Here is a 13,218-nt window from a genome sequence, read left to right on the forward strand (position 1 = left end):
GGGGGTGTATGCTGACAGTGAGGGATGTGTGTGTACTGGGGGGTGTATGCTGACAGTGGGGGATGTGTGTGTACTGGGGGGTGTATGCTGACAGTGGGGGATGTGTGTGTACTAGGGGGTGTACACTGGTGGCGGGGGATGTGTGTGTACTGGAGGGTGTATGCTGACAGTGGGGGATGTGTGTGTATTCACCCCTGCTCCTCCAAAACCAGCTTCTCCACCATGACAGAAGATCAGCTCTCCACCCTCCTGTCGTGATCACACCTCACCACCTGCACGCTCGACCCGCTCCCATCTCACCTCATCCCTAACCTTTCCACGGTCTTCATCCCAACCCTAACGCACCTCTTCAACCTCTCACTCACAACAGGTGTCTTCCCCTCATCCTTCAAACATGCCAAGATCACGCCCATCCTCAAAAAGCCCTCCCTCAACCCATCCTCTGTGTCTAGCTACCGCCCGATATCTCTTCTTCCTTATGCCTCCAAATTGCTGGAGCAACACATCCATCTTGAACTGTCCTCTCACCTCTCCTCCTGCTCCCTCTTTGATCGATTACAATCTGGCTTCCGTTCCCATCACTCAACTGAAACTGCCCTAACTAAAGTCACCAATGACCTACTAACTGCCAGGAACAAGCGACACTACTCTGTCCTCCTTCTCCTGGACCTGTCTTCTGCCTTTGACACTGTGGACCACTCCCTTCTGCTACAAATCCTCTCATCTCTTGGCATCACAGACTTGGCCCTTTCCTGGATCTCATCATATCTGACAGATCAGACATTCAGTGTCTCCCTCCGCCACACCACCTCCTCACCTCGCCCCTTGTCAGTCGGTGTTCCTCAAGGCTCTGTTCTAGGACCCCTACTCTTCTCCATCTACACCTTCGGTCTGGGACAGCTCATAGAATCCCACGGTATGCAGTACCATCTCTATGCTGATGACACGCAGATCTACCTATCCGGACCTGACCTCACCTCCTTACTTACCAAAATCCCGCACTGTCTGTCTGCTATTTCAGCCTTCTTTTCTGCTCGCTTTCTACAACTGAACATGGACAAAACAGAATTCATCATCTTTCCCCCATCTCACTCTACCCCTCCACCAGACCTATCCATCATTGTCAATGGCTGCTCACTTTCCCCAGTCCCACGCGCCCGGTGCCTCGGGGTGATCCTCGACTCTGCCCTCTCTTTCAAGCCACATATCCAAGCCCTTGCCTCCTCCTGCCGCCTCAAACTCAAAAACATTTCCCGGATCCGCGCATTCCTTGACCGTGACACCACAAAAACACTAGTGCATGCCCTTATCATCTCCCGCCTCGACTACTGCAACCTCCTACTCTTTGGACTCCCCTCTAGCACTCTGGCACCACTCCAATCCCTCCTACACTCTGCTGCTCGACTAATATACCTGTCTCCCCGCTATTCCCCAGCCTCTCCCCTATGCCAAGCCCTTCACTGGCTTCCTATTGCCCAGAGACTCCAGTTCAAAACCCTCACAATGACCTACAAAGCCATCCACAACCTATCTCCTCCATACATCTGTGACATGATCAACCGGTACCTACCAACACGCAACCTCCGATCCTCTCAAGATCTCCTTCTCTACTCCCCTCTCATCTCTTCTTCCCACAACCGCATCCAAGACTTCTCCCGTGCTTCCCCCATACTCTGGAACTCTCTACCCCAGCACATCAGACTCTCGCCTACCATAAAAACTTTCAAAAAGAACCTGAAGACTCACCTCTTCCAACAAGCCTACAGCCTGCAGTGATCCTGAACCTACTGAACCGCCGCACAACCAGCTCTGCCCTCTCCTAGTGTATCATCACCCATCCCCTGCAGATTGTGAGCCCTCGCGGGCAGGGTCCTCCCTCCTTATGTACCAGTGTGCCTTGTTTTTTTTGCTCATGTCTAATGTATTTGTCTATATTTGCCCCGTATTTCACATGTAAAGCGCCATGGAATAAATGGCGCTATAAAAATGAATAATAATAATAATAATAATAAATAATAATACTGGGGGGTGTACACTGGTGGCGGGGGATGTGTGTGTACTGGAGGGTGTATGCTGACAGTGGGGGATGTGTGTGTACTGGAGGGTGTATGCTGACAGTGGGGGATGTGTGTGTACTGGAGGGTGTATGCTGACAGTGAGGGATGTGTGTGTACTGGGGGGTGTACACTGGTGGCGGGGGATGTGTGTGTACTGGAGGGTGTATGCTGACAGTGGGGGATGTGTGTGTACTGGGGGGTGTACACTGGTGGCGGGGGATGTGTGTGTACTGGAGGGTGTATGCTGTCAGTGGGGGGTGTATGTGTACTGGGGGTTGTATGCTGACAGTGGGGGATGTGTGTGTACTGGAGGGTGTATGCTGACAGTGGGGGATGTGTGTGTACTGGAGGGTGTATGCTGACAGTGGGGGATGTGTGTGTACTGGGGGGTGTACACTGGTGGCGGGGGATGTGTGTGTACTGGAGGGTGTATGCTGTCAGTGGGGGGTGTATGTGTACTGGGGGTTGTATGCTGACAGTGGGGGATGTGTGTGTACTGGGGGGTGTATGCTGACAGTGGGGGATGTGTGTGTACTGGGGGGTGTATGCTGGCTGCAGGAGATGTTTTGTTTTTCCTTTTTGTTTCTCATCTTTTCTTTCTCCGCAGACGGCCATTAAGGGGAAGCTGCAGGAGCTTGGCGCCTATGTCGGTAAGATCCTTGAATGTAATTTCATTTTCAATCCCTCTTGCACCCCTGGACGTTATGTGACCTCCACTCTCCCGTTATCTCTTTCAGACGAGGAGCTCCCCGATTACATTATGGTGATGGTGGCGAACAAGAAGAGTCAGGATCAGATGACGGACGACCTGTCGCTCTTCCTAGGGAACAACACTTCCAGATTCACCACTTGGTAACTGTGCAGCTTTTTCTCGAAGCTCCGTCTCTAGAAGTCCTGCGCTTCCTTACCATTAGTCAGCGGCACACATCAATACGGGCATGGTTGTCATATAAGGACCTCATAATGCAAAGTGTAGCAATCAATCCATTGCACCACAGATACCATCATGCCGTGTGCCCACAATTGACTGACACTGCTGGTCGGCCTCAGATGTGGAGGGAAGGAGAAACTGCTCTCAGCATTGTGACAGAGGCTGTAACCTGAGCAGTAAAGGGGTACCCCACTCTTCGTACATGATGGCGTTGCTAGGATTCTCCATCACATCCAGAGTGTGTGACGTTGCCGATCCTGAGATGGCAGTGGCCGCAATGCTCCATCCCTCCTCACAGACTCTACAGCCAGCCCCGATAATGTGACTGGTATCCCCAAAGTCAATAAGTGGTGTGCAGACCTTATAGTTCTCACAGCTGTACAATTGTATCTGGTCTAGAGATTCCTCCTGAGTATTTGCTCTGTCTGGGGAGGTCTATGTCACATTCTGCTGGTTAGTTGTTTCTTTAACACTTTCTCTTTTTTGTAGGCTGCAGGGTGTCCTGGATAAGCTGCGCTCCGTCACTCCAGGTCTGTGCTTCAGAACTTTTCTTATGGTTACCTTGAATGTGGGATTTGGTGTCTTTGTATGTTTTGGTGGGCGGCAGAGAGTCCACACGGGTTAGCATTATTTCTTGTGGATTTTTCGGCAGATGTTCTGCAGACGGCAGCCTCTCTGGTGAAGGTGGAGCATCCATGATGTAGTTGACATTGTTCAAATCTGGGAGTGGGCAGCGTGTTTCATTTTCCATTCATGGGCTGGGGGGTTTCAATGTTGTCTTGTGGTTCTCTTGTCTGTAGTGAGCCACAGCCCTTCTGATTGATACTCCGTCCTTGTGCTGCCACATGGGACCAGACTGGTGCTGACATTTCTCTTAACTTTAATTTTTTTTTTTTCCTTTCTGTGTCCAGAAACTAATAGTATGAAAGCCTCGGAGGCCATCATCTTCAACAGCAGCATGCCACCCCTGAAAAGTATGCCACAAAGCAGAGAGGTACCTGTGAGGGAAGCCCCTTCAGCTCGCCAGGAGCGACTGCACAGCGACTCGCAGGCACAGCGACCTCCGAACATCAGGTACAGCTCATGGACCTGGGTGCAAGGTTGTCCTATCCCTACTAGTCTCATTTGCTGCATCCTTTATATTCTAGGGTCTCCCCCGATGTTATCACAGCTACCCGTCTTACCTCTGCAGTAAAGCCCATGTATGAGTTCTCTCCCTCCGAGGCAGTTATTGACATTAAACTGGACTCCGAAGATCCATTCATTGATGACTTGAGCTACGGACCGGACAACTTGCTGTATGCCAAGAAGAGGTTGGCTGCAGCTGCCAGTACCAGAACCCAGCGGCCCGCGGCTCCGCTGTACAGACCCCCTGGGAGTGGCCAGAGCACTTACCAGGTTACAGAGGGCAACTCCTCATATAGACCCCAACTGGCGAGACCAAAGGGTCCTCCGGTCAGCAGGGCGCTGAGTGCCACAAAGATGTATGATCCTCAGGACCTGAGCCCCATGGAGGAGGTGTACCGGTCCGCCTTGGTGTCAGCAAGGGAGGTAGAGGATGTGTCACCTCTGTCTGTCTTTCACCCTCGCCTGCCCATCTTTCACCCTCGCCTGCCCGTCTTTCACCCTCGCCTGCCCTTCTTTCACCCTCGCCTGCCCTTCTTTCACCCTCGCCTGCCCTTCTTTCACCCTCGCCTGCCCTTCTTTCACCCTCGCCTGCCCGTCTTTCACCCTCGCCTGCCCGTCTTTCACCCTCGCCTGCCCGTCTTTCACCCTCGCCTGCCCGTCTTTCACCCTCGCCTGCCCGTCTTTCACCCTCGCCTGCCCGTCTTTCACCCTCTTTGGTTTAGGCAGACAGTTCCCGCAAGAGGAAGATCCCAGTGGCCAGTTCTGTGGTGAAAGTGAGGAGACTGGATGATGATGAGCAGGAGGAAGAGGAGGAAGAAGATGAGGAAGATCACCTGTCCCGTGCTGCCGGTTTATCCAGCAGCGTCTCTGTGCCGTCCCGGCCAGAAAGAAGGTAACTGGTGGTCTGACCCTTCTCTGTATTTACCAATTGTTCATTGTCTGCAGACAGTGATTGTCTTTTTCTCTTATCTTTAGACCGACCCTCCCACCCTCAAAACAGGCGAACAAGAACCTCATCCTGAAAGCCATATCCGAAGCCCAGGAGTCCATCACTAAGACGACAAGTTACTCTGCAGGTAACGGGGATAGTACGTCCAATGCAGTTGCCCTGAGTATGCGGTGTGTAGGGGGGCCGATATCCCTTACATATGATCTCATGTCTGGAGACAATGTTTCCTGTGCCACAGTCGGTGATGAGAAATGAGAGAAGCGGCACCCTCTTTCCATGTCCCATGAATGTTTTTTGTGTCTCAAACCCTAAAGCTGCGCCAAAGCAAATGGTGCCTGTTGCCCCACGAACCCGACTCCTGCCCGAGGAGGAATTGATCCTAATGAAGAGCAGAGAATCTGTGCTGCGCTACCATGATGAGCCGGAGGAGGCACCTGTGATGAATACTACGCCAGGTACGCCCCACGCTGCCATCATCTGTACCACTGCCCATTCTGCACCCTCCACCAGGAGATGGGCCATTATAAAACCTGCCGTACGCCGTTTGCTCTGTAGAGTTTTTCTCCTTCGCCTCATTGGGGGACACAGGACCATGGGTTATGCTGCTGTCACTAGGAGGCTGACACTAAGCTGAGACAAAAAAAGTTAGCTCCTCCCCTGCAGTATACACCCTCGTACTGGCTTCCAGACACCCAGTTCAAGCTTAGTGTCCGTAGGAGGCACACTGATTTTTATTCTCACGGATTTTTTCTTTTTAATCCATTCCGGACGAAGGGGGCGACGGATTCTTTCGAGGTCCGATCTCCCCCGAACCAACAACAGGCGAGCACGGGAGTTTCACCTCTCCGTATCCTCTCCTGCGACGTGGGAGCCACTGCCTGAGCTGACCATTTTTGGGCGACGGTTTTTTCCCTAAAAGGGGCGCCGATCTCCCCATGTTGTACAGAGGAGCACTGGTGTTTTACCTCCAGTATCCTCCTCTGCAGCCAGGCCTTTTTATTGCCGGACATCTGCCCTGTCCACCAGGTTCTACCCTCGGCTGTACAGTGGCCCTATCCCCGTGGCGTCCGCGCAGACCACACTGCATCACCAATGTTCTGTGTGACTCAGGTGGTGGACGGTTCCTCTCCACTCCCCTATCTGGGGCTGGTGGATGGAGGCTTCCCATCCCCTGCACCGTCCCAGCCATCCTAAGGCTCCTCTCACCTCCTCGGGTAAGTGTCTCGTGGGGGATGGGGGGGTCGCCGGCGGTCCGGAGGGCTCCTCCTAAGCAGGGCACATTAGGGGCTGTAGCGCACTATCGGTGGCCTGTAACGTCGGCACTTTGCGGCCGCGCGCCGGGCCGAGGCCGCAAATTTAGCTCCCGGCTTCGGCCTAGCCGCTGGTCGCTGCCAATAGGCTCCGCCCACTCCTGCGCGTCATCGGCGGCGCCGCCCCTGGTCCCTGGCGCTTCTCGCAGCCGACGAGATCTCCTTCCTGATCTCGGCAGCCATCTTCACACTACATGCCGCAGCTCCTGCTCGGACGCACCTCGGTGTCACAGCGCCCACGTGCAGCCAGTTTCCTATCTCAGGCTTCTCAGTTCGGCTTCCCAGGACAGCGGGACACAGGACCGGGGTAAGGAGACATCGTCCGCTTCTTCCCTGCAGCGTCTCCCTCTGCTTCCCAGGCCAGTTTATAGTCCCTGTGGCCTCTTTCTGCATTAGAATCATGTCGCAGTCAAGGTCTAAAAAACTATCTAAAGTACATACGACCTTTTTTTCTGCGTGTACCTCCTGCCAGGCCCCACTTCCTAAGCCTCAAAGTTCTCCCTTCTGCTCTGCCTGCGATGCCCCATGTGCCCAGGAGCCCTCCACCGCCACCGACTCTGGCGTACCTAGCCCCCCCCTGTGGGTCGCTTCACTCTCGCAGTCCGTGGATTTTTTAGCCAACGCCATCAAATCCATTCAAAATCCTCCCGGGGTTCGGGGTAATCCGCTACAGGCGTTAAGAGATCCCTTCATAGCAGGGGAATCGTCGGCCAGCAGGGGCCGCTCTCCACTTAAAGAGGCTCGGTCATCCAGAAAACGGATTCGCACTACCTCTCCTGAGCGCTCTCCTCGCCGCTCAGACTCTGCCAGCTCCACCTCTCGCTCACCCTCTTTGGGGGCTCACAGCGTTCATGACTCTGAACATGAGTCCGAGGTATCATTGGACCCGGAGGCTCCGGAGTTCAGAGCTACGGTTGACTCCCTCATTGTAGCTGTCAATCACACTCTTAAGGTGGATGATGACGCTAATTCCGCTCCGGAACACGCGGTCTCTTTTACCAGATCCAAACGTTCCCACAAATCTTTTGCCTCTCATCCAGCTTTTCTGGATATAGTCAGGCGTCACAGGGAGCATCCAGATAAGCGTTTCACGGGTAAGAAGGACCTGGTATCAAAGTATCCCTTTTCAGCGGATCTCGTGAAAGACTGGACGGATCCCCCTTTAGTAGATCCGCCGGTCTCACGCCTAGCTTCTAAAACGCTTCTTTCAGTTCCGGAGGGCGCTTCAATTAAGAGTCCCACTGAACGCCAGCTAGACTCTCTAGCTCGTTCAGTGTATGAAGCCTCTGGCTCTTCCCTGGCCCCCTCCTTCGCCGCGGCTTGGGTGACCAAGGCTATGGTTTCCTGGGCGGATGCTCTAGCGAAATCCATTAATGAACAGGACCTCCCGTCTGAGATGGCAGACCTAGCCAAGCAGTTAGCCATGGCTAGCGATTACGTGATGTTCGCTTCCCTCGACGCGGCGAATTGCGCAGCATCGGCGGCTTCCAACGCCATTGCTATCAGAAGGGCTCTTTGGCTCAGGGAGTGGCGCGCAGACTCCTCCTCTAAGAAATCTCTGATCTCCCTCCCTTTTCAAAGCGGGCGTCTTTTCGGCGAAAAGCTTGACCAGCTTATTTCCGACGCCACAGGGGGAAAGAGCAAGTTCCTTCCCCAACAGAGGCCCAAGGCGGCTTTCCAGCGCCAGCCTTACTTTCGTTTTCGGCCTTTTCGTACCAGCCCAGCCTGGTCCAATCCCTCCGGGCTTTCCAGATCAGACCGTTCCTCTCGCACTGACAGAGACACTCGTCCCTCCTTCAGGCCGAATCCTTCCTGGCGCGGGAAACCGAGGCAGCCCAGAACCCGAGGTTCCAGACCTCCCAGATTCCCGTCTCAATGACTCGGGAACGGTGCCAGTCGATACCATCAGAATAGGAGGACGCCTACTCTTTTTTCAGCAAAGCCTGGCTCTCCGTCGTGCACGACGAATGGGTCAGGGATCTGGTATCGTCTGGCTACAAGATAGAGTTCTCCTCTCCTCCTCCAACTCGGTTTTTCCCCTCTCGTCTTCCCAGTTCGGCAACTCAGACTCGCGCCCTTCTTTGCGCCATTCACATCCTCCGCCAGAGCGGGGTCATTGTCCCGGTCCCGGAACACGAGAGGTTCAAAGGTTTCTACTCAAACCTCTTCGTCGTGCCAAAGAAGGACGGAAAAGTGCGGCCCATTCTGGATCTGAAGCTCCTGAACAAGTGCGTAAGAGTCCGGCACTTCAGGATGGATTCGCTCAGATCGGTCATCTCTTCGATGGAAAGAGGGGAATTTCTGGCCTCGATAGACATCAAAGATGCCTATCTTCACATCCCGATTTTCCCGTCTCATCAGAGGTTCCTCCGCTTTGCCATTCTGGAGGATCACTTCCAGTTCACGGCCTTACCCTTCGGTCTCGCCACGGCGCCCAGGGTATTTACCAAGGTCATGGCGGCTGTCATGGCCATCCTTCATTCTCGAGGAGTCATCGTGTTACCTTACTTAGACGATCTCCTCATAAAGGGCCCGTCTTTTCAAGCCTGCGAGTCCAGCGTCCACATTACCCTGGATTCTCTTTCGCGCCTAGGTTGGTTGATCAACTGGGACAAGTCCTCTCCCGTTCCTGCCCGTCGGATCTCCTTTCTGGGAATGATCCTGGACACTTCGAGGGGGCTGGTCTTGCTTCCTCGGTCCAAGGCCCAAGCACTTCAGCAAGGAGCCCAAACGCTCTGTCATCCTCGCCCGCGAACCATTCGGTTCGCCATGAAGATCCTGGGAAAGATGGTTGCAGCAATCGAAGCAGTTCCTTTTGCTCAACTCCATCTCCGTCCCTTGCAACAGGCTTTGCTGGACAACTGGGACAGGAGTATCTCTTCTCTCGACCGCCCTTGTCCCCTGTCCCCGCGGGTCAGACAATCTCTCGTATGGTGGACCCTGGGCCCATCTCTTCTCCGGGGGAAGTCCTTCCTCCCGATCCGCTGGTTAGTGGTAACTACCGACGCCAGTCTTCTTGGCTGGGGGGCGGTGTTCCTCCACCACTCTGCCCAGGGCCTCTGGACAGTTCGGGAATCCAAACTCCCCATCAACATCCTGGAGATTCGTGCTATCAGACTTGCTCTGAGTCGCTTTCACCCCCTGCTCGCGGGTCACCCAGTAAGAGTCCAATCCGACAACGTCACGGCGGTGGCTTACATCAACCTCCCAGGGGGGTACCCGCAGCAGGGCGGCGATGCAGGAAGTCTCCCTCATCCTTCGTTGGGCCGAAACCAACCATTCCATCATCTCTGCGGTGTACATTCCGGGAGTCGAGAATTGGGCGGCGGACTTCCTGAGCCGCCAGGGCCTTGCCTCGGGGGAGTGGGAACTCCACCCAGAGGTTTTTCACCAGATCTGTCTTCGCTGGGGGACCCCGGACGTGGATCTGATGGCGTCCAGATTGAACGCCAAAGTCCACAACTTCATTGCTCGATCTCGGGATCCCCAGGCCATAGGAGTGGACGCGCTGATTTCTCCGTGGCATCATTTTCAGCTCCCATACGTGTTCCCTCCCCTTCCCTTACTGCCGAAGGTGATCCGAAAGATCAAGACGGAGGGAGTTCCAGTCATTCTGGTCGCTCCAGACTGGCCTCGTCGCGCTTGGTACGCGGAGCTCGTTCAGCTCGTAGCCGACGTTCCCTTGCGGTTGCCAGACCGCCCAGACCTGCTTCGCCAAGGACCGATTTACCATCAGAGCTCAGGGGCCCTACGTTTAACGGCGTGGCTGTTGAAACCTGGGTTCTAACTCGTGCCGGTTTCTCTCAGCAGGTCATCCCCACCATGTTAAGTGCTCGCAAGGCGTCTTCCGCCTCCATCTACCACCGCGTCTGGAAATCCTTCTTCTCATGGTGTAGGCTCCGGGGTCTCCCCCCTCTCGTTTTCTCTATCCCTTGCATCTTGAATTTCCTTCAGGCTGGTCTGGACTCCGGTTTGGCCCTGAGTTCCCTCAAAGGTCAGATCTCAGCGTTATCCGTGCTTTTCCAGCGTAGGATCGCCACCAACCTTCAGGTCAAGACTTTCATCCAGGGAGTCTCCCATGTGGTTCCTCCCTACAGGATGCCGCTGGAGACCTGGGATCTCAACTTGGTCCTAGGGGTCCTTCAGGAACCTCCGTTCGAACCCCTTCAAGACGTTCCGCTCTCGGTCCTCTCTTGGAAGGTTGCCTTCCTGGTAGCGGTGACGTCCATCAGAAGGGTTTCAGAGCTCGCCGCTTTATCCTGCCGGGCTCCCTTCCTTGCCTTTCATCAGGACAAGGTAGTCCTACGTCCTTCTCCGGCGTTTCTTCCAAAGGTGGTCTCTTCTTTCCACCTCAATGAGGACATCATTCTTCCCTCCTTTTGCCCACAGCCCAAACATAGAGTCGAGAAGGCTCTCCATACTCTGGACGTGGTTAGGGCCCTCAGAAGGTACATCTCCAGAACGGCTCACTTCAGAAAATCGGACGCCCTTTTCGTGCTCCCGGAGGGTCACAGAAAGGGTTTGGCAGCGTCTAAATCCACGATAGCCAGATGGATTCGATCTGCTATCCAGGAATCCTATCGGGTCAGAGGCAGTCCTATCCCGGCGGGGATTAGAGCTCATTCCACTCGGTCGATGGGGGCTTCCTGGGCCATCCGGCACCAGGCAACAGCGGAGCAGGTTTGCAAGGCCGCAACGTGGTCTAGCCTGCATACCTTCACAAAGCATTACAATGTCCACATTCACTCCTCTGCGGACGCGGCCCTTGGCAGGCGTATCCTGCAAGCGGCCGTTGCGCACCTGTAGTCAGATGGTACACGGAGGTATTTGGTTGTATTGTTTCCCACCCAGGGACTGCTTTGGGACGTCCCATGGTCCTGTGTCCCCCAATGAGGCGAAGGAGAAATAGGGATTTTTGTGTTTACTCACCGTAAAATCCTTTTCTCCGAGCCATTCATTGGGGGACACAGCACCCACCCTGGTAGCCTTTTCGGCTCGTGGTCTTGTTTTTGATCTTAACTGTTTGTTTGACATGTTATATTCTAATGTTACTTGTTATATTGTTTCTATCCTACTGCTTTTGCACTGAACTGGGTGTCTGGAAGCCAGTACGAGGGTGTATACTGCAGGGGAGGAGCTAACCTTTTTTTGTCTCAGCTTAGTGTCAGCCTCCTAGTGACAGCAGCATAACCCATGGTCCTGTGTCCCCCAATGAGTGGCTCGGAGAAAAGGATTTTACGGTGAGTACACACAAAAATCCCTATTTCACTTGCATTGTTCCTCTTGGAGATTTCCGTTACGTCACACTGCTGTTGTAATTCCTGCTATTACATATCTGTGCTTTGATTTCGGCAGATCAGCGCAGAATGGACGTCCTGTCCCGACTTCAGCCCGATCCCTCTGTCGAAGTGCAGCTCTGGAGACAAGGTGACTGCCCTGTCCACATCTTTCTATGTAGTGGAATAACACTGAAAGAAGGAATATAAACCAGCTCACCCGTGATGCATAAACCAATCCTCGGGAGCACGGACCCGCTGTGTTCAGGCGTATAGAGTCCAAAAAAGAAAAGAATGTCCAGCTTCACCGAATCCGTAAAAAAGCGTTTTCTTTATTCACATACTATTAAGCATAGAGGATACAGACTTCAGCACAAGCCATATGGGTAAGAATCTCAACGCGTTTCTGGAGACTAAGCTCCCTTAATCATGACGTCATGATTAAGGGAGCTTAGTCTCCAGAAACGCGTTGAGATTCTTACCTATGAAGTCTGTATCCTCTATGCTTAATAGTATGTGAATAAAGAAAACTCTTTTTTACGGATTCGGTGAAGCTGGACATTCTTTTCTTTAGTGGAATAACACACCACATACTGCTCCAGAGCAGCATTTACTATTCTTCAAGCTTCAGAGTTGTAATATCTGAGCATTCCCTCCTTCGGTTTCCATATACTTGTTGATTTTTTTCAGGAAGACTGAGTTGAAGTTGCTCTTGCAGTGGGAGAACCAGGAAAGCTACCAACATTAGACGCCAAGACGTTAGGTCTATGTTTTGTTTGAGTGTTTTACTGTGCATTTCTTTATGGAGACCTCCCACTAAAACTAAATGATACAATGGCCTAACAGATTCTTTATCATCCCATTGCATGGTCTTATATGGGGCAACCACCATGTAAGAGTCAAAACAACGCAAATGCACCGTCAGGCCGACTTGTGTATTCAGCTCTGGAGCAGTATTAGACCTCTGTATTTCTAAGACTTCCTATGCACAATACTGTACATTTGTGAGATTATTATTCATGATCCCGGTATATATTATTCTGATGCTGTTATTAATACTTGGTGTGTTTCTGTATCAGAGGAGGAGGCGGAGAACCTCAGACCCGCGGACAGCCGCTCCTTCATCCTCAAAAGGCCCAAAGTCGCCAAAGATCCTACAGTCCAAGAAATTCCCACAGCCCCGGAGGGCCAGCCGCAGTCGGGCCGACTAATCCAGCCCAGGTATGTATAAATCTCCCGTCCAGAGTCTTGCGTAGCACTCAGCGCCATGTAGTGCACCATTACTTTACACCGCAGGTGTGAATCCACTACGTTTTTATCTTTTCATTCTCATCAGAGAATCTGTGGTGCCTGAAAAACCTCCGAGTCCAAAATTTATAGTAACCCTGGAAGGAGTTCCCAGCCCCCCAGGATACTTATCTGATCAAGAAGTGGAGGAAGAGCCGATGAATTGCACAGAACAAGGAGAGGCCGATTATCCTGAGGAGTATAATGCCCTGAATAGTACTGAACCGAGCTTCCCTATCCTCCAGGATCTATCTAGCACAAACGGTACGTCCCAGCACTG

The 13,218-nt window shown here is 53.1% G+C and overlaps 1 protein-coding gene across 2 annotated transcripts in view; it reads left to right on the forward strand.

Moving 5' to 3' along the window:
- The window catches only part of ZC3H14 (zinc finger CCCH-type containing 14), a 28,556-nt gene that overhangs the window by 1,124 nt on the left and 14,214 nt on the right, over nucleotides 1-13,218 (forward strand). For both annotated transcript variants that reach the window (XM_077267579.1, XM_077267580.1), the window contains exons 2-12: nucleotides 2,665-2,707; nucleotides 2,795-2,909; nucleotides 3,478-3,518; nucleotides 3,900-4,062; nucleotides 4,137-4,539; nucleotides 4,839-5,008; nucleotides 5,092-5,192; nucleotides 5,380-5,520; nucleotides 11,731-11,802; nucleotides 12,731-12,872; nucleotides 12,988-13,202. In XM_077267579.1, the coding sequence (XP_077123694.1) occupies nucleotides 2,665-2,707; nucleotides 2,795-2,909; nucleotides 3,478-3,518; nucleotides 3,900-4,062; nucleotides 4,137-4,539; nucleotides 4,839-5,008; nucleotides 5,092-5,192; nucleotides 5,380-5,520; nucleotides 11,731-11,802; nucleotides 12,731-12,872; nucleotides 12,988-13,202 (1,606 nt within the window). The remainder of the gene's footprint in view (nucleotides 1-2,664; nucleotides 2,708-2,794; nucleotides 2,910-3,477; nucleotides 3,519-3,899; nucleotides 4,063-4,136; nucleotides 4,540-4,838; nucleotides 5,009-5,091; nucleotides 5,193-5,379; nucleotides 5,521-11,730; nucleotides 11,803-12,730; nucleotides 12,873-12,987; nucleotides 13,203-13,218) is intronic.

This window comes from Ranitomeya variabilis, chromosome 1 (genome assembly GCF_051348905.1).
Source record: "Ranitomeya variabilis isolate aRanVar5 chromosome 1, aRanVar5.hap1, whole genome shotgun sequence".
Taxonomy (NCBI): domain Eukaryota; kingdom Metazoa; phylum Chordata; class Amphibia; order Anura; family Dendrobatidae; genus Ranitomeya; species Ranitomeya variabilis.